At 38.9% G+C, this 26173-nt stretch overlaps 1 protein-coding gene across 4 annotated transcripts in view; it reads right to left on the bottom strand.

Moving 5' to 3' along the window:
• LOC119785421 (low-density lipoprotein receptor-related protein 1-like) overlaps positions 1–26173 on the bottom strand; it is a 132983-nt gene that overhangs the window by 66258 nt on the left and 40552 nt on the right. For all 4 annotated transcript variants that reach the window (XM_038288099.1, XM_038288101.1, XM_038288100.1 and 1 more), the window contains exons 3-6: positions 22144–22281; positions 16121–16240; positions 15447–15575; positions 14087–14350 (exon numbers count right to left, since the gene is read on the bottom strand). In XM_038288099.1, the coding sequence (XP_038144027.1) occupies positions 14087–14350; positions 15447–15575; positions 16121–16240; positions 22144–22281 (651 nt within the window). The remainder of the gene's footprint in view (positions 1–14086; positions 14351–15446; positions 15576–16120; positions 16241–22143; positions 22282–26173) is intronic.

Raw genomic sequence — 26173 nt, 5'->3', positions numbered from 1 at the left:
GCAAGGTACAATGCAATTTAAAATGCTATTTATGATAAAGAGTTTACTCCAACTAAAAAAGCTAATAGCATTAAAAGAAGGATTGAAAGGGGCCTGGTAAAATATTCAGATTTTTCTTACAAAGGCAAGCAACGAAACTTACAAAGAAACTTTCAGGATCTTAAACTAAAATATGGCCTCGAAAAAAAAAAGATCTCATCCCTTTTCTACAAATTCAGCACTATTTAGAAAAAACAAAGAGGGACCAGACAGTTGTTGATAATTTGAATATTTATCTAAATTTATACGAATCAGCCTCCATTAACAAATTAACATCCAAAATGTATTAGTTCCAAAAACTGGAAGGTAGGGATACATTATATATTAAGAAGAAATGGGAAGGCAAACGTAAGATCCACATGGATGACTGGTTCAATATTTCGCTTTGAACTCAGAGAATATGTTCTTTGGCAAACAAACTAATTGTGTGATGAGGTTTTGTTAGACATATATGCTTTATTTAATGCTAAATGCCTGTGAAAAAGCAAAAAGCATGCTGGAGTACTGGATTCATGGTCTTGAGGACATTTTCCACATGAAAGAACTGACATTTGTACGAAAGCTGGAACAAGACAGATTTGAAAAATGTTGGTCGCCATGGTTGACCTTCATGAACACTATATATGAAACGAAGTGACTCCGACAGTTCCCTCGCTACTCTGTTTCATTTTCTTTCATTGTATTGAAACATTGCTTCAATATGTTGATTTTTCTTTTTTCCTTTGCTTTTTTCTTTCCTCTTTTTGGCAGACTGAACAGAGAAGGTAGAACGGAGAAGGTAAGTAGTAGAGAGGAGGGATAAAGGGGTTAAAAATAAGAAAGAGGAGAGTAAGAAGAGGGTAGAGAGGGGCAGAAAGGAAAAGAAAAGGGGAAAAAGAGGGAGTCAGGGAGAGATTACAGGCAGTAGAAAGAAAACAAGAGGAGAAAAGGGAAGTCAGAAAAGTAGAGAACAGGATATTGGATGTTTAACAGTCCTATTGAAAGGTGGAATATTTACACTGTCCAAACTAACTGATGAGAGGCTTGATGGAGTTCAGTATACACACTCTGAACATATTAAACACTCTCTTGATGGTATTCCTAAAACAAATTTTAAATTAAACAAAATGCTGTTAAATTACTGTAATGAATATAAACAGTAGAATAGCAAAATAAAAGATTGGAAAAAGACTTAAGGCATTTTTCACTGTGAGTTTAGGACAACTATGGCCATTGTTACCTAAAGCCCAGTGATGACTTCTGGGGCAGATAGTCCTGGTTTGCATTGTTCCGCATTTCCAAATGTATGACTGTGTATTCATTCATAATAGAAAATTTCCCTTAGCGTCAAAAAAATAAGAAAATCCTGCAGGGCTGAGGGTGGAAAAGAAATACTGCGGTTTGTATTAAAAGGTCATGGAAATGACTCATAAACTTTGTGTTTCTTCTTCTATGACAAGTCAGCTGTGGCGATCCAGCAAAACAGCAGCACTGGGTCAGAGTTCCAACTCGAGCTGATCTCACTGGTACCCCACTGAGGAAAGATCCTGAGACCACAACATAACACAACATTTCATAGACAAGAGTACCCTGTGAAAACAGGGTACTGCCTGAAGGGATGGAGAACCACCGGTTGGGTCTTTAACCAAATAAATATCCCGACAGACATTAGGTATGATAAGAGGTAACACTAGAGTACCAGCAGCATTCACACAGTTGGGTCTCTTCTGCCATTGAAGCTAATTTGTCAACATTGTAGAAAATCACAAATATCCTTATCATTCCTGGTTGAAGCACTGCTTGAAGCAAAACACCTCTGATTTGGTGTTAATAAAACAGGGCTGTAAACCCAAGCACTGGTTGCCAGTTATCCAGGCACAGTGATTACAGTACACTGGGATTTATCAGCCTACCTGGAATGTCTATACAGGTGCTGGTCATAAAATTAGAATATCATGAAAAAATAGATTGATTTCAGTAATTCCATTTAAAAAGTGAAACTTGTATATTATATTCATACATTACATACAAACTCATATATTTCAGATGTTTATTTTGTTTAATTTTGATGATTACAAATGACAACAAATGAAAATCTCAAATTCATCATATCAGAAAATTAGAATATTACTGAAGACCAATAAAAACAAAGGATTTATAGAAATGTTGGCCAACTGAAAAGTATGAACATGAAAAGTATGAGCATGTACAGCACTCAGTATTTAGTTGGGCCTCCTTTGGCCTGTATTACTGCAGCAATGCGGCGTGGCATGGAGTCGATCAGTCTGTGGCACTGCTCAGGTGTTATGATAGCCCAGGTTGCTCTAATAGTGGCTTTTAGCTCTTCTGAATTGTTGGGTCTGGTGTATTGCATCTTCTTCTTCACAATACCCCATAGATTTTCTATGGGGTTAAGGTCAGGAGAGTTTGCTGGCCAATTAAGAACAGGGATACCATGGTAGCTTTGGCACTGTGTGCAGGTGCCAAGTCCTGTTGGAAAATGAAATCTGCATCTCCAAAAAGTTGGTCAGCTGCAGGAAGCATGAAGTGCTCTAAAACTTCCTGGTATGTGGCTGCGTTGACCCTGGACCTCAGAAAACACAATGGACCAACACCAGCAGATGACATGGCACCCCAAACCATCACTGACTGTGGAAACTTTACACTGGACTTCAAGCAACGTGGATGAAGTGCCTCTCTTCTTTTCCTCCAGACTCTGGGACCTTGATTTCCAAAGGAAATGCAAAATTTACTTTCATCAGAGAACATGACTTTGGACCACTCACCAGCAGTCCAGTCCTGTTTCTCTTTAGCCCAGGCAAGACGCTTCTGACGCTGTCTGTGGTTCAAGAGTGGCTTGACACAAGGAATGCGACAGCAGAAACCCATGTCTTTCATACGTCTGTGTGTGGTGGTTCTTGAAGCACTCACTCCAGCTGCAGTCCACTCTTTGTGAATCTCCCCCACATTTTTGAAGGGGTTTTGTTTCACAATCCTCTCCAGGGTGCGGTTATCTCTCTTGCTTGTACACTTTTTTCGACCACATCTTTTCCTTCCCTTCGCCTCTCTATTAATGTGCTTGGACACTGAGCTCTGTGAACAGCCAGCCTCTTTAGCGATGACCTTTTGTGTCTTGCCCTCCTTGTGCAAGGTGTCGATGGTCGTCTTTTGGACAACTGTCAAGTCAGCAGTCTTCCCCATGATTGTGTAGCCTATAGAACTAGACTGAAAGACCATTTAAAAGCTTTTGCAGGTGGTTTGAGTTAATTAGCTGATTAGAGTGTGGCACCAGGGGCCATCAATTTTGAACCTTTTCACAATATTCTAATTTTCTGATATGATGAATTTGAGATTTTCATTTGTTGTCATTTGTAATCATCAAAATTAAACAAAATAAACATCTGAAATATATGAGTTTGTATGTAATGTATGAATATAATATACAAGTTTCACTTTTTAAATGGAATTACTGAAATCAATCTACTTTTTCATGATATTCTAATTTTATGACCAGCACCTGTATGTCTTACCCACAGTCGTCCATTCCTTACAATATCAATGACTGTATAATCTACATTAGTCAGCTATGTATTGATAATAGATCAGTTCATTCTAATAAAGTGAGAGGATAGAATCCGGTGAGATCCTGCACAAAAGTAAGAATATAAGACAGTCTCTGTTTTCAGTAGTAGATTCATACTCCTTATCAGCTTAACATACATCAGCACATTTTTTTTGGTAATACATTTATATTGTGCTTTTTTCTGGCACTCGTTTGTTCCTTTCTAATGGCTCCCCTGGGTAACCACCCATACAAGAAAAAAATAAGTGGGTGAAAACTATACTTTTGGAACAGAAAAGAATTTGGGAGTGCAAGAAAAATGTTGGAAGGAGGGTTTAACAAGCCACAAGATCTCATATTTTCACAGCTGCTGCCAGCTCCACTCTCCACAGAGCGATCCTGACACACAAACACTTGAGGTTACAGTCATACTCCTCAGGCCTTTGTGTTTGTGCAGAGCTCAGTGCTGAGGATGGTGGTCCAACACGGCGGTTTCTTTTCCAGGCTGATCCTGTCCCTGCGGTGTTTTAGTGGAGACCAGAGAATCCATTTCTCCGACCAGAGAAGAAACACATTATGGCAGGAAATGATGGAGCACATTTCTAAGTGCAAGAGTTTGAATAAAAGTGGACATTATAGACCAATAAAACTGAGAGTATATCCAGTGGAGCTCTCTGTGTCTGAGAAAAACTCAATTTGGGTATTTTGTGTTCAAGTAAAGTTACCCTTAAAGTATAAAGGAAGAAAAACAGGTGAAAAGGTGAGAAAAGCGGGGAGGGAAACATTTGTATCTGAACTTGGAAACTTGGCCATTGTGCAATAACATTTCTGAGGTTTATGGGAATCTGGGAACTGATTGCAAAGCTGTTCTGAGTTTTTAACTCACATTTTTCAGCTTAAACGATTCCAGGTGTTCAACAACACACATTGGCCGATTAAGTGACAAAAAAACAAAGCCGAGGAGGAGAAAAAGGGAGTGTGCTCGGTCTGTCTAGATTATTTGCCTTCTTGGGCGCAGACCTGCAATTCTGCTGAGTTTGACAACAAAAATGTCCGGAGCAAATTAGGAATCTTCTCAATCACCTCCCATTCTTTTTCCTCTCCTGCTTGCTGCATCATCCTTTCCCTTTCATCTGCTCCCTAGAGGAAGGGATAGAGTCTGGATTCATTAGGCCCAGCTCTGTCCGTCTGAAACTATCCTATAAAGAAGGCATTGCGTAATTAAACAAAATACAGAACAGATTTTTTTTTGGCCTCATCCCTCTGTACTGTCTTATAGAAGAAAAATAAAAATCCGTATCCAGGTTACTTATCACACAACTGTAGTCTAAGGAAAAATAGAAGTAAACAAATGTGAAGGCGTGTAATGATGTCTTACATCCTAAACTTCAATTTGATTGAAGTTAATGTTTCGGTGATACTATTAAACTATCAGGACTGATTATTTAATAAAATCTTGACTAAACACAAACTAAAAACCTGTATAGAGTAAAATGGGAGGGAAGGTTAACTGGATATGAGTATAAAAACCAAACCGAAGAGTAAAAATCTACAAAAAGGAAAGTAGGCAAGAAGAGCCGACTTAAGGCTGACCACAGTGTTGGAGGGGAAAAAGGATTTGAAAATATTCTGTCTGGCTTAGCTTTTAAGTTCACACCACCTTAACAGGAGATCAATGTCTGTCCTAAGCAGCCAGCTCGGTGTGTGAGGGCAGCAGTGGAGCTCTGTGACAGCACCAGCAAGAACAGAGGGCCGCTCTGAGATCAGCCCTCAGGTAATGTGGATTGAGCAAAGCCAAAGGCCAGAACACACAGAATCTGATTTTGTGTCCGATCTGACAGAGGTTGTGCTCTTTAGCTCACATTGAAAGTCAATGGGGATGATCACATCCGGCCCGATTTCACGAACGGGGGCTTGCCTAACTCTGACTGAGATAGGCCCCGTGTCTTGTTTAGGCAGACTACGAAGCAATTAAGCTGCATTTTCATGGGTGACAGGAAGACAGACGCGGTTACAAAGTAAAACACATCCAATTGGGGGGAAAATTCCATTCCATTTTATTCCGCTTTATCTGGGGCCGGGTCACGGAGGCAGCAGTCTAAGCAGAGATGCCCAGACTTCCCGATATACACAACTCCTCCAGCTCTAGGGGGACCCTGAGGCGACACCAGGCCATCTAAGAGAAATAGTCCCTTGAGGGTGTCCTGGGTATTCCATGAGGCCTCCTCCCAATGGGACATGCCTGAAAAACCTCCCGAGGGAGGCAACCAGGAGGCATCCGGAACAGATGGCCGAGCCACCCCAGCTGGCTGCTTTCAACATGGAGGTGCAACGACTCAATCTGAGCTCCTCCCAGGTAACTGAGCTCCTCACCCGCGCTCGAAGGATGCGCCCAGCCACCCTGCAAAGGAAACCCATTTCGGCTGCTTGTATTACCATATTCGGTCATTACCCAGATGGGGGGAAAATAAAAAAATCTAATCTTTTAATCGCACAGAGAGTCAGTTTTGGAGTTGCACATTGCTTATATAGCACACAGGACAGACTCGTGCAAAAACAATGAATGACATATTAAAAATTATTTTTACCCATGATAGGAGTTCAGGAGGAGAGAAACCGGATAAAGAGGTGATCCTCTTTGAGCCTCGCAAAAACGAGGGACAGAAACCTCAGTTTATCAATCTCCTCAAAAAGAAAATAACTTCAGGAGGAGAAAAAACGGATTTAGTAAAATAGTGATCCTCTTAGAGCCTCACAAAAACAAAATAACGAGGGGCAGACAGAGCAAGTAAGCGCAGCGTATCTCTTTCACCTCTTTATGAAAAAAGAAAGAAAAACTTCGATAAACCTCTCTGATCTCTCTCTGAGAATCACCTCTCACTGCCACCGTCAACATATAAACCGTCCCACTGCATTTATTGCTTAATATTGGCATAAGAACATTTTCTGTCTGTTCTGGTTAGAGATGCTGCACAGACTCCTTATACGGGGCTTTGCTTTATAGCTTCGCCAGTGTTTTTTTCATTTGTTTAATAACATGTAGGAAATTGTTTTAATTTGTGTATAGCAAAAAGACAGAAGTATAAAGAATCTGTGCAGATCTGTTAGCCCTGCATAGTGTGAGCCTCTCTATAAGCAGTCAGTGTGACATGGAAAACAAAAGGATTGAAGATTAAAGTTGTACGCAACCTGCGTGTTATGGCCTCAAGGTTTTGTATTTCTGCAACATCTTTTTTTTCACATGGGAGGATGGCTGATCTTAACATAGATCTACAGCAGAGATCTAAGAATTAATTTAGATGTAGCATTACAGAGAGAGTAGAATAGGACAGGTACAGAAATGGTTCAAGCTGATTTGTTTCGATTCGTTTACATCATTAGGGCAGCTATGAAATCTATCGGCTGACCACAAGAAGTATGCTGCATTGAGAGGGCCTTGCAAAGGTAGAAACATATGATGTAGAAACCTATGGGGATTTTCATTGTTACAGAACAACACAAAGAGATGGGTAATTGTGACATGGGAGGGAAAACATTGCATGTTTTGCAATTTAGAGAGCGTGCAATCTATCTACTTTCCACATCTAGAAACTGAAAGTGTTGCCTAGTAACCTTTGGAGAAAAGCTCAGGCCCAGTCACATCAGGAAAGCCTCCTTAAAGATCACTTCTGGCAGTCGGTGGCAGTTGATTTGTTGTAATTAAATAAAGCAAAGTAGGGTTAATAAATACTTTGCAAAGCTTACAGCATCTCACCGTTTACTCTTAGCCTGGCCATCCAGACTAAGAGTAAACAGACTGACTTTGACGAGGCGTAAGTCAGTCTGGTAAGGCTCAGACTCTATGGTCTAAAAACAGAGAAAACATCTGTTGCTACCTGATTGGTTTTAACTTGTTTCCACTGACTCTGTTAGTTCTGCCCAGGTCCCAGACATCAGGCTCTACCCCCACCTTCACAGACTAGTTTATTCTATCATCCAAAAATTGAAAAAGATATGGGAAACTGGAGAAAGAAACACACAACTGAAATCCAACCAAGATAAACTCATCTAAACTGGCAGGACAAATATTAGCTGTGCAATCCACAGATCTGGACTTTATGGAAGAATGGCAAGAAGAAATGCTTTGGTGAAGAAAGCAAACACCAAAGGATCTGCAGCAGCAGTTACTGCAGTGAGAGCTGGTTCTGGGTACTAATAATTTCCCAAAGCATGACAACAAAATATAAAAAAGTGAATAGAGAAGAGGGAAAGGGGATAAAAGCTTATTTGGTTGTTTTTGCGTGTCTTTCAGTGTTAATCTTAATGAAAGCCATAGAGGGAGGACGTAAAAAGGGAGAGAGTAAACATCTGGACTGCTCATCTGTGGCATACTAAGGTCCTGAGTCACTCTAACCAATAACTTCCTGTTATAATAATATTCACTGCTGTCATTGGTTGCTGCTGACTGCTTCAAACCTCTCCTCCTCCTCTCTCACAGGCGGCCTGTGCAGGAAAGATTAACTCTTATGCCTGGGGACTCATATTATTATGGAAGATGAGGAAAGTCATGTTGCTTTACTTTTTCTAAAGCTGCACGATCACAACAATAATCATCTGCCGTGCACATTCTGTCCTCACTCCTCAGCGTAGTCCCTTCTGCATTTTGTCAGTGTGTGGGCACTCCAACATGCATCTGTTAGTCTGTCAGTGAGTCTGAGTACAGCGAGGAAAATCCAGATGAATCTTACAGGAATCTTTTTGCAAATTCTTTCTTTTATATTCGATGTGTCACTTGTGAGCAGTCAAGTCTTTACTGAGAGCAGCAGAGGATATTGACTTTTCATTCCAATTAGATGCATAATCAAACTCAAGAAAAGCTGTTGCCAAATTTTTTAAGATGAGCGTGGATGATTGGGGGATCTAAATATAATACCAAATGCTATCAATTTATTTTTTTATTTTGTTTAACGCTGTTTTCACCATTCTCTGCTTGTCTCATATTATAAGCAATAAAATAAACAAACTATGCTTTCAAATGACAGCTATGCCATAAGGAGCAGGCATCTGGAAAACAAAGCTGTCATCATGTGGACTTTTCATTTCACCGCTGACCTACAGAGTAAGTAAAACCTGTCATCTTGAATCTGCAGCCACATGGAAAGGGTTAATACATAGAGACAAGCCTTTACAGATCTGCTTGGTTTGCTATGCTTGTTTAAGAGAAAAGAGACAAGAACACAAGCAAAGTGATGGGAAAACAGCCAATCGGCTCCAGTTAATATAAGGCTTCTTTAACAATCTATTAAATGTTTGAGCATTTCTATTAATCTGGTGTGCATTTTTCTATTTTCTCTCTCAGTCAAATTTCTGCTTGGAAAAGAAAACCGTTTGGGATCCAGAGTTGAGCACAAACTGATAACTACAATTGGAAAACCTGAGCAACAACAAGTGTTTGATTGTTTTTTCATCTATTCAGAAACAACAATAGTAGATATGTTGTTTTAATTAAAACTAAACATCTTTGCATCATTGTAATTATATTTATTATAATTAATTACACCTATTATAAAAACTAATTTGACATATTTTCTAGGAAATAGTTTAATTTAATTTGTTAAAATACGTTTACACTGTTAAAGCACAAATAAAATTATAAAGCCAAAGTATATAATCTATATGCAGCACTAAAATATGAACCTTGGATATAAAGAACTCATTTCTGATTCCTTTGTAACCTATGGAGGCTCCTATCAAGTGAAACTAGGTTCCAATTGCAGGTCGAGCAAGCAAAGAATTCACTCATCTCAGCGGTGAAACTAGCTGTTAGCCACTGCATAAGCCCTCATATACAGTAGATTGCAGTGCATAACTACCAAAGGTGCATAGAAACAGCTTGGGTTGACGATATGGGGCAGCATGTTAGTGAGTGACACCTAATAGGCAGGAATTGAAAATGTTGTCCTCAAAATTCATGTGTTACAAGCAGAAAAACTAGGCAAGTGTAAGGATACCAGTGAACTATGAATTTATGGCAGATATTTCAACAGCACGCAGAGTTTAGATAGGGGACATGTAAAAAAAAAACGAAGGGTCTGGCAGAAGTAAAGAAGGAAGGATACAAGTAAGAAAGTTTGGGTTGACGGGATGATGAGAGAAATGAAAAAAGTTGAATAAAAGAAAGAGGAACCAAAGGGAGAAAGACGGAAGCACACGTAGGTGGAGAAAAATGGAGAAGGAAGGAAACAAGAACAGGACGCAAAGGGGCTACATTGGAGAATAGAAGAGAGCAAATAATACAAAGAGAATTAAAGAATAAAGAGAGAAAAACAAAGCAGAGAGTGAGGAAGGAATGAGATGGGTAAAGATGGAAGGAGGGAAACAAATAAGAAATACATTTAGCAAGGATACAAGGTAGGAAGAACACAATGATTTCAAGGCAGATAAAAGTAAAAAAATAAGGAAAGGAGACAAATGGGATGAAATGAAGGATAACGCATCGAGTAAGAAAGATAGAGAAATACTGGAGGGCAGACACAAACTACAAATTAGCTAAATACAACCTGTGGAGGACACAAGGAATAAGGAATGAAGGGCGCATAAAAGGGATACCAACATGATAAAGATCAATGGAACAAATTGAGGAATGGAAGAAAATGAAGGAAGGAAGGACTCATTGGAAGATGGAGGAAAAGAAGGAGACCAGTAAGCACAGGAAGGAGCAAAAGATGGAAAACCCAAAGAAAAAAGAGAGGTAGCAAAGACAATGAATGAAAGTGAGAAAGTGCACAAGCTAGGAAGGACTGCATTCATACATAGAGATAAGGTTTAAAATTTAGAAAAAGAAATATTTTTATCTTAAAAACCTGAAATGGAACATACTCATAGTTTCAAAGACTTGCACTTGTTCCTGTAAACAGGCCCAAAGCTTTTAGCTTCTAGCATGTGCCTACAGTGACTGTCTTTGGCGCTGCCATGCCGAGTCATCATTCTCCGACCTTCCAATGCTCCTTCATTCATTCAACAAAGAAAATCCCTACTCTATGACTTACAATGCAATCCCAGCGGGAATTGCTTTTATTTAATTTCATTGACAGAATATGTGAGGATTAGGGGATTACAGGGAGAGAAGCAGGAACAGACAATAGAATTGTGTTTTACTCCAAATTGTGTTTGCAATTAAATGGGACTGATAACTTTCAGCCCACCATTTCTGAAGCTTTAGGACAGGATTACTCTTTTCATGGCTTCTTTGTTGTCCACCTGGCTGGAAACACAGATGGATGATAAAGGGTAGGAAGTGTGTGGGTGTTTTTGACCTGCGAGCAGCTAGAAACACGTCTGCTCTGCATCTGGCCTGTTAGATCTCTTTGTCTTGCTAAGTTTCATTTATACGGGCCAAAAGACTCATTGGTGAATTTGCAAAGAGAAACTTAAGCTGTGGAAAAGAACAGCTGCTTTTTATGTGCTGCCATGATATTTATGACTCACAGGTTGCAGACAGGGCTGCAGAAAGTCTCTGGATGTCTATGAACTCTACTTTTGCAACAGTTAATTTCTGTCTGTTTGATTTTGCATCAGACTTAAGTCTCTATCAAAAGTGTGCACTTAAATTTCGGATTAAGGATCTTAAGCTGTGAAAACTGTTCATAGTTTACACACAGCCATCATGTGCATCATTCTTGGCTATTAAGGAAAATTTGAATAAGTCATTCTTTGTGGGAAAAAAGCTAAAAAAAATCTAAACGAGTTTTTTAAAAAGAAGAGTTGAGTACAGAACTTTTAGTTAGTTCTAGTTGAGGGATTATACATTCTGTCTAAATGATATACAAACACAGACACTAATCTTTGGGAAAAAAAAAAGATGCCAAAAAGCATAAAATTTGTGTTTGGAAGGGAAAATGGAAGATGGATTAAACTTCTAGAAAAGCCCAGACTTGAGCTCATCTAAACATGTATGGACTCTGTTTGATAGTGGAAACTGCAAACAAAACAACCAATGTAATGGTCTCTACTTTTTCTTAAAGGTTGAGTGAAAAAAAAGTTTCCTGTAATAATCCAGAAAATGATTGGCGGTTAGCCATTTCTGTGCCAGTTCATAATTAAAAAGAACGAGCTACAAGGTTCAGTTCACAGAGACGAAAATGAACAATTTCATGTTCATAGTTCACTTTTTCAAAAAATGATCTAAGTTCAAAAACCTATAAAGGAACTAGTTTAAGTTAATTTGGTAAATTAAGCTAAAATCCTACACAGTAGAACCTCGTATTTCCCCCTTTAAATGTGTGATCATAATATATATAGAGAAAAGGAAAATACTAGATGCAGTAAAGTTATACTGGATGAGTAGTGAAGCCTTTGTTTAGCCAAATTACACAGAACTTCAGAAACATGCAGGAACATTCAGGTTTTGATTTAAATGAATTCTTACATTCCTCATTCAGTAGCAGATATTTCCCAAGATAGCTTGGATGCTTTAACTCAACGTGTTGCTTTAAATTTGAAGTGGACGTGACTAAAGTACAGCTTGTTTGTTAAGTCCCAGTGGGCACAGTTTGCACAAATACGTTTGTTTTTTTTTCTGTCTGAGTCTTCACTTGATAATCTCATAAAACTCTGCCAATTACTCTGCAAAACTGTCATCAGAAATACCAGAAGATGAGTCTGGATCATGCAGACTAGTACTAGCAGTAGACATACTGGTCTGTCATGCTAAGTGCTGTAAAACCAGACATTATCCAATGAAAAGTATCGTTATCAGTTGAACGGGAACGCAAGCTGTGTGTCGCTCATTCAGAGAGTGAACGTCGCTCTCCTTCATGTTCATTACTTCAAAACTGCTCAGTTCAGTTCACCGTTCACTGAAAATATGAACATATTCATTGAACGCCGTTCACTGAACCAGTTTATGCACAACACTGCTGGCTGCAAAAACAAGTTGTTGTAGTTTAACTTTCAAAGCAACATTTGGACAAACATTCTTTAACCGGTCTACTTTATTTATCTATATCAAAATTAACACTTTAGCATCAAATCCTTATTTTTGAAGCCATCTCAGTGCCATGCTTTGGTTTTTCTTCTGTTTCAGTTTTGGACTTATTACTCCCACACCAAGGTACATTTTCTCTAGACTCTTCCCAACCACCAGTAAGCATTATAACTCGCTCCAGCTGCTGCCACTAATTATCCCCAAGTCTGTCAACCTGTTGCAGTCCCTTTATATACCTGCCTTACTCTCTACTTGCTGCCAGAATGCAAACTAATGACTCTGCTTGTATGTGGTGCCAGAAGTATGTTACTACCTGCTCCTGCCATTCAGCCTGATTAGAAACACAGCAGCTTCTGGCCACAACCGTCTGGACCACTGCAAGCCCACGTCTGACCCTCTGTGCAACTGGAAGCCCACGTCTGACCCCCTGTGCAGCTGCAGGCCAACGTCTGACCCCCTTGTTAGCTGCAAGCCCACGTCTGACCCTCTGGTTTGCTGCAGGCCCACGTCTGACCCCCTGGTTAGCTGCATGCCCGTGTCTGACCCCCTGGTTAGCTGCATGCTGACATCTGACCCCCTGGGCAGCTGCACCTCCACGTCTGACCCCCTGGGCAGCTGCACCTCCACGTCTGACCCCCTGGGCAGCTGCACCTCCACGTCTGACCCCCTGGGCAGCTGGACCTCCACGTCTGACCCCCTGGGCAGCTGCACCTCCACGTCTGACCCCCTGGGCAGCTGCACCTCCACGTCTGACCCCCTGGGCAGCTGCACCTCCACGTCTGACCCCCTGGGCAGCTGCACCTCCACGTCTGACCCCCTGGGCAGCTGCACCTCCACATCTGACCCCCTGGGCAGCTGCACCTCCACGTCTGACCCCCTGGGCAGCTGGACCTCCACGTCTGACCCCCTGGGCAGCTGCACCTCCACGTCTGACCCCCTGGGCAGCTGCACCTCCACGTCTGACCCTCTGGGCAGCTGCACCTCCACGTCTGCCCTCTGGGCAGCAGCAGGCCAACACTTGACCCACTGGGCAGCAGCAGGCCAACAGACCCTGTCTGACCCACTGGCCAAGTGTTCAGGGGGTCAGATGGGGGTCTGCAGCTGCACAGAGGCCTAGGATTAGCCTCTGCTAATCCTCTCTGCCCACTGTCTAGCCAGGTGCTGTCTCCTACACCAGTTCAGATCTTCCTCTGCATGAACTGTCAGACTCCGTCCCGCTCATCTCCAAGACCTGCCTTCACCCTGACTGATACATCTTCCCCGTTGTCAATAAAACATTAAAACGTCATACAGTGTCGGCTTGAATTACTGGGTTCTCCATGCTAAAAACAGAACACTCAGTTTTTTTTGGAATGATCGCAGAACGAATTGCTCAACGTCACTGATGCAGATGAAAGGATGTGATTTACCATAATATGGAGTCAGCTGAATGTGAACAACAAAAGTATAAAACTTGTTCGCATCAGTAAAGGTGTTAGGTTGTAGCTTTTTTTCACAGAGCATGTAAACCCCATGAATATTTTTGTTTTCTGTTAACTTACGGTGAAGGCTGAAGGAAATGTTGATGACTCTTTCATCTGTGAAGCTCTTCAGGTTTGGGATGGAGGCGCATTTAAGGTGTGTGGATGAGGGGGAGTCTCCCATGTGAATCCAGCAGACGGTCTCCTTAGCATAAATGAAGTCCATGGCCGTGGTTTGTTTGGTGCTGATGGACAGAGGGCTGTGGACCGTGGAGCCGCTCAGGGAGGTGGCTTGGATGTTCTGAGAGTTGGCTATCAGGAGGACAGGCAGCCGCTCCACCGGAACTGAAAACGGAGCATAGATATCTGCTGACAAGAGCAACATGGAATGATGCACAATTAACCAATTTATCTAAAGGATCCATTTCATCCAGCACTTATATGTTTGCATAATTTTGTGCACAGTTTCTGAGTCAAAAGGGGCAACAGGGGAGTTCCTAACAACCGATTCCTACATAAATTCAATTTTCAAACTTTTTAGAACACAGCTTTCATGGTTTTTTATACTTTGTCATAAATTCTGGCTATTGGATACATTTCGACACGTTTTACTGTCAACATCTTTCAATAATCAAGGGGCATTAAAAACCTGCAGTCCCCTTTGATTTAGCAGTGGTGCAAATGACTGTTTTGTTGTCTATTTATTATGGCATCTAAAACATCTTAGATAAGCTCTTGTCTAAACAAATAAAATTCATAAGATTCATTAAAACACAGTTTTTCAATGAAACACATTAAAACACAACTTTAACACCAACTTTTGTTACTAAAATTAAAAACACAGCAGCATTACAATAAATTTCTGGTATCTGAATCTAGTTTAAACTATAAAGTATTGATTTTTAGGATAAAAGAACAACAACAAACAAAAAAATCACACAAATGGCTCAGTTTCGTTAAATAAAATTGATGTTTCTGGAAATGCTGATTTATACTTTTGGAAACAAAATGAATGATGAAATCATGAACATTTTTATTCTATGCATTCCATTTCAATACTTAATAAGACTGGAGGAACGTTAATGGCCTATTCCACGCAGACTTTAAAACCCTGATCAAAGGGGGGCTGGGCGCCAAAAAAATAAAAGTAGTGATTATTTTTTTCTGAATTCTGTTTGGATAAATTTCCCTGAAAAAGTCCAAGTTAAAGGCATTGCTTCAAAAGCAGTGTAATGGACCTTTTATCTTTCGGAAATTCTGATTCTTGTCCTTTACATATGAGAAATATAGTGCAAATATCTTCTATTCTTAACAAGACTTCAAGAATTTGAATAAATAACATTTCAGACTTTTCGAGGCTTTATATAGAAACCCTGTAACTTCACTCAAAAAGAGCCAAACCCCCAGCTCTACAGAAAGATTAATGTCTGTTGATTCTCACCATTCTTGGCTTTGCAGGAGCGGTTGTCTGGCTGCAGCAGATATCCCTCTACACAGGAACAGGTGTAGGAGCCATTGGTGTTTGCACAGGTCTGACTGCAGGTCCCATACACACTGCACTCATCAAAGTCTGAGCCAAAGAAAGCACAGATGGCCACGGTGTTCGTTAAAGGATGTGTTTCAGATCGTAATAATGGAGCGAGAGAATAAAGCCTTAGAAAACTACAAGTAATGAGTATGAGATGAAAAAATAAGATCTCTTAGTGACATCAAAACTATTGAGATTACGTGATATTATTTTTCATTATGTGTCAAAAAAGAACTAAAGGTTTTGTTTTATCAAGCAAGCCTTAAAATAAATCTATCCTAAGAGCAGAAGCAGAGTTTGTTCTGCTGATGTGTGTTCCTAGATTCTCTCTCACACTATTTTAGATATCTATATTTATATATGCTTAAAGTAGGATTTCTTCACAAATAGTAATGGATTCCTCAAAATGTGCTATCACATGCAAACACAATTTATTGTAAGCCTTTTATAATTTATACACGGACGGCTAATGGTTATGGGAACACTGAAAGTACAATAAAGAAAATTCAGATCAGGACACACAAAGAAAAGCACTTTTATCTTTGAATTAGAGAGCAGTGTGAAGGTTAACAACAGCAACAACCTACCTTTACACGTCCTTCCATCGGGGCTGATCTCATAGCCGCTGTTACAGTAACAAGCGGGGCCCTGTGGAGTGATCGCACAGTGTTCCTGACAGCCAGTCAGCGAACAGTTGGATATATACACTGAAGGGAAACAAAAAGAGACGACATGGAAGAAGAGGTGACATTAGTGAACGAATAAACCCTCTTAACAATAGCCAGGATTTATTAGATGCTGTGACAAAAATATAAGCAGTTCAGTAAAAAACGTTAATGATAGCAGCAGCACGGGGAAATTTAATAATTATAAACGAGTCTATTTGATTTTGATCCACCTGGCTTTATTCATTTTCCTGATTAAAGTAGAAAGTAAAGTTTGCTGGTGCAGGAAGTATCAAACACAGGTGATCCCAGCAGAAAGTTGGACAGGCGATGGCAAAACGAACAGACGGATAAATGCTGCACTGTTGCATAATATTCCCATCAAAGCATAAATGTCACAGTGACATTAGCTCTTTATAGCCGTCTGATATCAAATCTGTTCACTTTATCTGGTGATTTGAGTAAAATCATGTTTCTAAGAGGCCACCCGGACTTTATGCACAGAATGCTTTTATAATTCCATCCTGATTGTTTTCTCTGAGTAATTATTTCTTTGGAGAAGGCTCAGGGCTGTCTCAGCTATGTGGACCATAATAATAAATAATATAATACAGCTGTCACCAGCATGGAGGAAAGATAAATTGGAGTCTAATCAGTTTGTCATAAACTGACAGGAGATATGATAACTTTTTTTTTTTTTTGAAAGCAAAGGGAGCAAAAGAAAAACAATTAATTTCAAAGGGGAAATATATCTTCTGCTTAGGGGGAAGGAAGGAAGGAAGGAAGGAAGGAAGGAAGGAAGGAAGGAAGGAAGGAAGGAAGGAAGGAAGGAAGGAAGGAAGGAAGGAAGGAAGGAAGGAAGGAAGGAAGGAAGGAAGGAAGGAAGGAAGGAAGGAAGGAAGGAAGGAAGGACAACGGTGACGATATATTTCGTTGATGCTCCTTTTTTTTATGACAATAACGATAACTGTTGAGCTAAACATAAATCTATGATGACAAAAACATGACGAGTCATGGATGTCAGTTTTTTTTGACGGGACAAGACTAAATGCAAATGTTAGCGGGTTGTCTGTCACACGTTTAAAATGCATCATCATGCTAAGCAGTAGCAGGTCATGTCGTCAACCTGGCGGGCAGCGCTGTACATTCTGCATAACCACAGATGGACCGTGGCAGCAGCGGCAGGGGTGAAAGTAGTCTGGAATGGTCTGGTGTTCTGTCAGATGAGCATACCCGCTCAGACCAGCATACACAAAGTCAATACCCGTTTGTCCCTTTAGTTTATTCCTTTAGTTTTGTACGAAAAATAGACTTTAAACTACCTCAACGGGCGTGCAAAAAATCTATTCAATTATTTACTTTTTGCTTTTTTTTTAAGCATATGTTGATCTGACCTTAATTTTTTTTTTTTTTGCGAATGACAAAAGGGATACACGCCCGTTGAGGTAGTTTAAAGACTGTTTTTCATACAAAACTAAAGGGATAAACACAAATCTGACCTCTTGTGCATGCATATTGACTATGGGTATGCTGGTCTGACGGGGTACAGTGAGCTGACAGAACACCGACAGAACACCAGAACACTCAACTCTGACAAACTCTTTTGCTTTTACAGTTGTGCTTGTGTAGAAATGTGTTTTTGCTTGTGCTTAGCTCCGAGTCTGTGCTTGTACACTGTTTCTTAATTTTTTTGCTTTGCTGTTTTCTTTACACTGGTCAAGTTAGCAAAAGTTGTTTATTTTATTCTGAAATTCCCCAGAACTCTGTCCCATCTGGTGCACTAGTTCCTGTTGCGTACTTTCCTGGCTGATGTATCCTCTGGTGTATGTCCCAGGAGCATTACGCAGCCTTAGTAGCCTGAGACAGACTGCACAGTGGATAATTTCAGCATTCACACTGACTTTAATGACTTTGGGTTCCATGCAGCATAAACACTGCTGCAGAACCTCTCTTTAGACTTATTCATACCCCAAAATATATTAAAATCAAATCCCATTTAGGGTTGAAACACTGAATTTGATCACTCATAAGTAATTATTTCTTGAAATAATTGTCAATTTGGGAATCAAATCGTTCACCTATACAGATTAAAACATCGTATTTGCTGAAAGACTAATATCCTCTATGCTTCTTTGAGAACTAACAGTTTTAGTTTCACCAGGTTCAGATCTGGTAACATAAATACATAAATGAACAAAAACAAAAACGAATTAAGTACTTTTTGATACCAAAACCCGACCAAATTACATGCTTTTATATACTAGGAAATGTGACAGATATTTGTTCCTTTCTACCAGCAACCAAATCTTTTTAAATGAAAAAGGAGACAATAGAATAAAGGAAATAGAGAGCTCAGGCTTGTCTGGTTCAAAGTGTTTGTGTTTAAAAGATTTTCTGCATGATTAACTTATATAAAAAGCGACTTTTAATGGAAAAGGCATATACCGGTAATATTCTAACCTACCAAATGCTGCATTCAAGCAGTCATATGCGGTTTTGAAGTAACTGATGCTGTGATGGTGATTGCATTTGATGTTATTTTTCTGCTCTACTTGAAGTTAAATGCACAAGATTAATAGAGTCAGTAAATAAAGCCCTAGATATAACGAGAAACCTCCAACATCCTGCTAAAGTGGACTGTATGGCATAGACCAGGGTCACTCCAATCCAGCCGGCGAAGCCCATAATAAAATCCTAAAGCATTGGACATCCTGTGATGTTCATTAGGACAGTGACTCATAGTCAAACACAGAGTTATATCAAACCCACTTAAGATCCACTTGCAATAAGTGATTCACTTTGCCCAGGAAGGCTGGCCGACCATCCTTCAGACAAAAACAACATCCTATCTTGAGGAAGAGATGAGATCAAAACCCTCTTCTTCACTCCAACAAGCTCCCGACATAGAAACTCCAAACTTCTCTGCTACAAACTAAATGTTAGACTCTATTTGATAAATAAAAAAGTAATCTTTTGTTTTTATCTATAACTCTTCCATCTGCTCAAAGATAGAACTGAACCTCAGCTGATTTACAGCTTATAACCAGTGCTCTGCTCATTTTTCTGCAACACAAGAGGAGTACACAGGTTTTACAGCTGCACTCCAGAGGTCTGCTGGGAAAACCACAGTTCAAATTACAGACAGGTACGAAATCTTCCAAAACAAGTCTGAGCAATGAGCAACAGAGACGGTTTTAGAAAACCAACAAAGGGAACAATGTAAACAGCCCTCTGTGACACATGAAGCAGATAATTGTTTTAGAGTGGCTGAAATGACATGCTATTTTGGTTTCAAAAGCAAATCCTCTTTATCATGTAGAAGACCCTTTAGTTAAATACTTGCACACATAAAAGTAGGGTCGGACATTATCATGTCCTGAAAATCTTAAGACTGATCTGAATTCAGAGAAACCCTTAAGCTGCTTGTATTGTGTTTCTTATCTCTGCACAAATGTAACAAGAAATGCTTTTTATGTGGGTCTTAATGTGAGGAAATTAAAGCTATTCTTTACAACCTTTGACATGACACTGATATGAACTCTGAGAGTCCCTTGCAATAATCGAATCTTTTGTGGCGAAGGGTTTGGCAGTGGGTTAAATTCATAACATGCATTTGGATAATTCCCATTTTTCTAAAATATTTTTCCATTTGGTTTAATGATCATCTTGGGCTGGAAGCATTTTGCTTCTGTGCTTTATTTTTCCCTGTGACCAAGAACAGAAGAGCAGGTATAGAAAATAACGTAGCTGCATTAAAAACATCTATGTACCGAGAGGGTATTGGTTTTGTTTTTATAGAAATAAGATTTAAGCATAACATATTCATCATTTGAGGTCAACCTTTTAGTGATTTAACTCAAAAGCAAAATAAAATGAATTTTCTAATTATAGGAGAGAAGTGGTAAAAATATATATATTTGTCTCTTTTTTTCTTCCAAAAAATGTTTACTTTAAGTTTAACTGTAAGGTCTTAGCTACAACTATTTTAATAGGATTTTTTTATTTATTTAATACAGCTATAGAATGTCTATATAGCACGTAAATAATTATTTTAGGCATTTTTACGAGTCCGAGGTTCATAAATGTTTAATTCTGGTTCAGACGCCAATGTCGTCAGGAAAGGAATCTGCACTAAGAGGATTAGAAGGTTGAGTTAACGCAACATGGAGCTCAGCGAGCATCCGCCCTGATAGGTGCCCGCTGAACCTAACGAAGAATTATAAATGACACCTATTTACTGATGTATATTTATCCTGCAGGAGATATGGAGGTTTACTGTACAATAACAAGTGTCTCAAGGGTCATCATGAAGAACAGAAGCTACGTTTACATGGACACAAATAATTGGACAGAAGATCTGATCAGATCAAAAATGTTTCATGTTAACATGTCCGACTTAAGATTCTTATCTGATTTGTTAGGATTGGAAATATATTTAATGCTAAAAGAGGTTGTGTTGGCTGATTTCCATTCCAATTAGTGTCCACATACACACCCATTTGGATATGTGGAGTAAAATAACTGCGCATAACATGACATTTTTTCCTGTTACTCCTGACCCTCATTCCCTGGCTTCTGATCCTTGGTGGAGGAGGTGAATCTAAATGTAATGTGATGACATGTGTTGTTAATTGGCGCTATATAAATAAACTGAATTGAATTAATTCTAAACATACAGCTCTGGGTTGATTAAAGGTGTAGTATTACAAATAAATTAATCATAGCAATTGATCACTAATGCACCATGAAAGAATTTAACTAAACTAATTAAACAAAGACCATTTCATTGTGTTTAAAGGATGTATTAGCTAGCCTCCAGACACCTTTGTATTTTTTTCCCCTGTTGAAAATCTTAAGGGCTGAGGGATAAATCCTTGCAGGAATTCAAGCATAATTAGACATGGTGTCAGAAACAGTTTTGGAGTGGAGAGGGGTTGATTGCTTTAGTTTCTTTTCAAAACCCAAAGAAAAAAAATAAAGCAGGTAAAATAAGTATTGAACACTTCACAATTTAAATATATATCTAGATATAGAGGTGCTATTGACATGACATTTTCACCAGATGTCGGTAACAATCCACACATACACAAAAATCAAACCATAGATGTGTAGAAATGAAGATATGTGTAATAATGCGGCATGGCAAAGGGAAAACTAGAGATTAACTATAGATTTGTTGCAGTATACGGAGCATGCTGGACCATTGTATACTTAAGGAAACATACAGTATGTTAGTACATCATTAGGAAGGCAAGCTACTATACAGTGGTGTGGCTACGGAATTAATTTTCTTGAAATTTTTCAAAATCCTCCTATTTTTCCAGAGAAAATTTGGTCTGACATGGGGACAGATACGTCTCATTGCTTTTTACTTTGTGAATCTGGCCCTTCCTCAGAAATACAATTGAAATGTTAAAAAAGAGAAGAAAATATGATGTTCTAAACAGCTATTTGTATTTAAAAGCAATATTAGGTTTTTTATATGTACAAAATGAGTAATGCAAAACTGAAGAAGGTCTAAAAAGTATCTACGTCTACTGATTTATTGTGCCATCTTTGATCATTTCCTCTTTCTGACCTTTAAAACACAGGGTATGCGAAAGGGGAAGTTTTTTCTTTCTGTATAATCTATTTCTATCAGTTCTTCGTACTTTGGTTCTTATTTGTTCCAGCTTCAGTCAGCAAAGTCAGCAGTTTCTTAAAAAGAAAAATTACAGTTCCTGGAGTCATCATAAACAGGTTCCTAATTTTAAGTTTCAGAACAGTTAGTTCCTTCCTTCGTGCTGAATAAATGCAACATTTGGTTTTGTTCTATTGTGGGAATATCCGGCGTTGAAGGCTTCATGCCTCTGGGGCTTAGTTCATAACATTATGCATTAATAAACACATAAATTGTAATTTTTATCTAGGATATCTTTCACATGGACATTTAAGACTTCACAAACCTCTGCAGTGAGGTCCCTCATCCCAGCCGTCAGTGCAGTCTGAGACCCCGTTGCACAGTTTGCTCATATGGATGCACAGCTCGGTCCCCCCACACTGGTACTCGTTGGGTGGGCAGCGTGAAACAGAACTGTGTGGACCTAAAGGAAGATGACCAGAAAAGTATTTAACATAAAAGAAAAAACAGAAGGGTTATGTTGAAATTAACATATCTCAGTGACAACATACTTTTAGTTTGTAGAAATAGAGCTGAAACGTTTTTGAATTTAAATAGAACGAGATGCATGAGTGAATGTTTCGTTTCAGTCAAATCGGTATGTTCTAAGGCGCAAAAAAAAAAAAAATTTAATAAAAAACCAACCCGTGTTCGTAAACCCCTCTCGCTTCCCCATCTCCATGTTATTCTGGACTTAGGCACATCCAACTGAAGTGCAAATCTTTAAGGTATAGTGAAGGATTTTCACGAATTTCTGAAAAGACTTTAATAAAAATAATGCACATGCACAACCCTGTACCCGCTCCCGCGATAGAATGTCTATTAAACGTGTGCGAGAGCGTGCACAAGCCCATTTCTCCTCGTGAACGCTCTGTTTAAATGTTGCCGTTTGCATCGCTCATACAAGCTTACTTTCCAAAAGAAGATTTGCAATTTTTCCACTGTGTCACTCACCACTGGTAAGTGAAAATGGTGACAAGCACGTAGGACGACCTTACATGAACATATCACCAGAATGATTGACAATTAGGGGGACCACTTATTTTGATGATCCACCCGGAAAAAGAACATATTCCACTATACCTTTAAGTAAACTTATAAAAGAAAAAGAAAAAAGGGAAATGTGAATTTGCTGTTTTCATTTGGTTTAAAGCAAACTAGCCAAGCCCCCAAAGCAAGTTGTGGGTTAGTCTGCTCGACACAGCTTTGACCATTTTGAAGGAGAAGTGTCGCCGAGAAGTGTTTCAAGCACACCGCAGCCACGTGACCGGGGCCTCATCACGTCACACTTCGTATTGCGCGTCACACTAACTTGAAATAATTTGGGCATTTCAATACTACTGAAGTATTTAAATGTCAAATTTCAAATCAGACTCACGGCTTAAACCGCAGGTTTTCCCATTTATAATTTTATTCAAAGACAGGGAAAGACATTTTATATTTAGTTCTAATTTAAAAGTGATTCAGAATAGTTTGCTTCATGCACATAGATCTAAAATAGACATAGATAAACATATTACAGACTCATACATCTCTACCCAACACAGTCATTCCACTATTTAATATTTAACAGATATTTATTCACATGGCACATCTAAACAGTTAGGCTCTAAAATATAGATACGATTCGATTAGAAAAACAAATAAATAAAAGATTAGGTTAGTTTAGTTGCTACTTGTGTTGTCTTGTGGTAAAATGTGTGTGACTGAGGAAAGTGAGGAATGAATGAGGGAGAGGCAGTACCATAGATAAACTGCTGAATTATTTAGTTATTGATGCTTCTCCTTTAATACAATCAGCTTTAACAGTCAGAACCACAGCAGAAAAGTGGGGAACCTGTGGGAACTCCTGGGCAGCAGAGTCGCTTCCAATCATTTAAACGATCAGTATTATTTAAAGGATAATTTAGTAATGAATGTATATGTATTTATATAAAACAACATATTTTGTCGTTTTTCTCCCCATGGCTAATATTAATGAGTTCTTTAGTTATATCCAGATTAATACTAGCCAGCAGTTGGTTTAGTACATAATGTTTAAGGGTAAAGTTTTCCAAAGAAAAAAACTCACTACGATCTGTGACAGATTTGGACCTTAGGCAAAGAAGACAAATGAATGGCACATCACAATTAATTGGCAAATCACTTTACTCCTGATAGCAACCAGTGTTGAAAAATATCCGTAGCTGTATGTATTTTGTCACTTTCTTTTAGCTATTTATCTTTAGAAGCAAAGCAATGGCACAGATGAAATGCAATTTGTTTTATGTCTGAGAATCTGGGCGTTATTTCATATCATGATCCATCTGACAGAGCATCTGATCAACGGCATTTTCTGTTTGCCTTCTGGTAATGCATCTAATCCTCTTTTTTTAACCTAATTTACAAAACACATACATTGTTCATGCTGAGTGACAAGTTAGCCTCTTAGCTAAATCTGTGAAGACGGGGATTTTTTTTTTTCAAGGAAAACTTTTGATTGAGAAAGTCTAACTAAGAACCAGAGGGTATATTTATATATTCATACATGCTGCCTAAAAGCCTTTTGTTAGATTAGATTAATTTCCTTCAAGCAGGCTGAAATAAAGTGGCTGTCTGATGGTGCCCTGCCAGGCCCACCTGGGCCTCCCTTCAGGCATCGAGAGCAGGATTGATAAAAGACTTCTGCGCAGCAGCCCTGAAAAGCAAGTGTCTCTTTATTTTACCCCTTGTTCCTAACATCCTTTCAATGAGAGGTACCACAGTTTTCACTGCCACCTTTGGTGCTCTGGTGTTATTTTTTCTCCTTAGGTAAAAAAAATGTCTTTTTGTTTAATGTAGATCCACACATTTTAAGGCAATTCATAAGACCAAAAAAGACAAGCGTATTGTGTAAATTCAAACTCACAGCAGTTATATTTTGCTTGCAGAATATTTTCTTTGTAGTTTTTTCTTGGCTTTAAAACTTTAATAACCTATGATAAAATCTGTCACACCAACAGGAACTTCCCTAGGCTCATAGTTTCTAGTGAAATCACAGAACACTGAAGTTCTTCTCATAATTTTTTTTCATATTTTTGTTTATTTTCGTGCTTTTAATCAATTATATATATTCTAACGGAAGTATTCTGCAAACTGCAGAAAGACAATAAGCCTAAATTTCAAAAAGCAGTGGGATGTCAGGAAAATCTGGAAACCAAGTCTCAGAAGCATTTTGCGAAGAGAATTAGGGCTGCATGGATTGGAATGAAAACTAGCACAGAGTCTAAATCAAAGGTTATATGCCATCATGGCAGAGGTAGAGAAATGTTAGAGGTCTGAATCTCAACCTCTACACTTTGACCAGATGTTTTGAAGACAGTAAACAAAACAAAAAAACTACCGTAGCATACCAGATCACTTGGTTATTTACGGCTGTTGTGATGTTACTGTAACAAGCACATAAAGAAGAAATGAGAATTGTGTATGTGTCCTTGTTTATGTTAACTATTTAGAACTGTTTTAGGTCTATTTATCAACCTTCTGGGGTCTAGCAGACCTTGTGGGGACCAAAGACTGCTCCTATTGCAGCAGACCCCCATTTCTGATGTAAGAGAGCTGAAGGTATACAGTACAGTGAAACAACTTTAGGTTAAATATTATTGTTAAAAAAAAACACAGCTTGAAATTTATTTCATCAATAAAGAAACATAACTTGTTATGTTTCTTTGACTTTGTAAGATCTATCACAAAAAAATAATAAAACCACCATGCTTGTTATTAACATCATGCAATTTTGATTTAAATTGTAGATTTATACAATGCTTCTGGTTTCATTCTGTCTTTCCTGTTGCCCTGCTAAACAGGCAGATTCATAGGACAGATATTCCAAGATGCAATGCAGCAGTAAAAGAGATCTGCTGGAGAAGACAGACTGGGGTAAAAACCACACCATTATTACATGGCTCGTCCAGGCAAATGGCCATCTACCCTGTATCTGCTGTGTAAACACATGTAACGCAGTAGTAAAATATTAGCAGCAAACATATCAATGCACTGACATATATGTTTGGTACATAACTACATCCTCAGAGGGAGCTTTATGGTTCTGCAAGAGAATATAAATAAGGGTGAATGTGTTCCTCCAAATAAAAATACAGTAAATACAACTGGTTCAAGTAAAAACAGGTTTTCTCTTCATCATCATATTCCTAAACTCTTTTTTTTCCAGGATGGATTTTCCAGTCTTGTGACTTTCGGTGGAATTTGATCCACAGCAATGTGATTCATCCCATTCTTTTTCTAATAAGTATACAATGTGCTTGTCAAACTACTCTCTGCAGACTCCTCTCCTCCAA

Source organism: Cyprinodon tularosa, unplaced genomic scaffold, assembly GCF_016077235.1.
Source record: "Cyprinodon tularosa strain WSP-4 unplaced genomic scaffold, ASM1607723v1 ctg248, whole genome shotgun sequence".
In the NCBI taxonomy this organism is placed as follows: Eukaryota; Metazoa; Chordata; class Actinopteri; order Cyprinodontiformes; family Cyprinodontidae; genus Cyprinodon; species Cyprinodon tularosa.
This window is presented reverse-complemented; position numbering and strand designations above follow the sequence as displayed.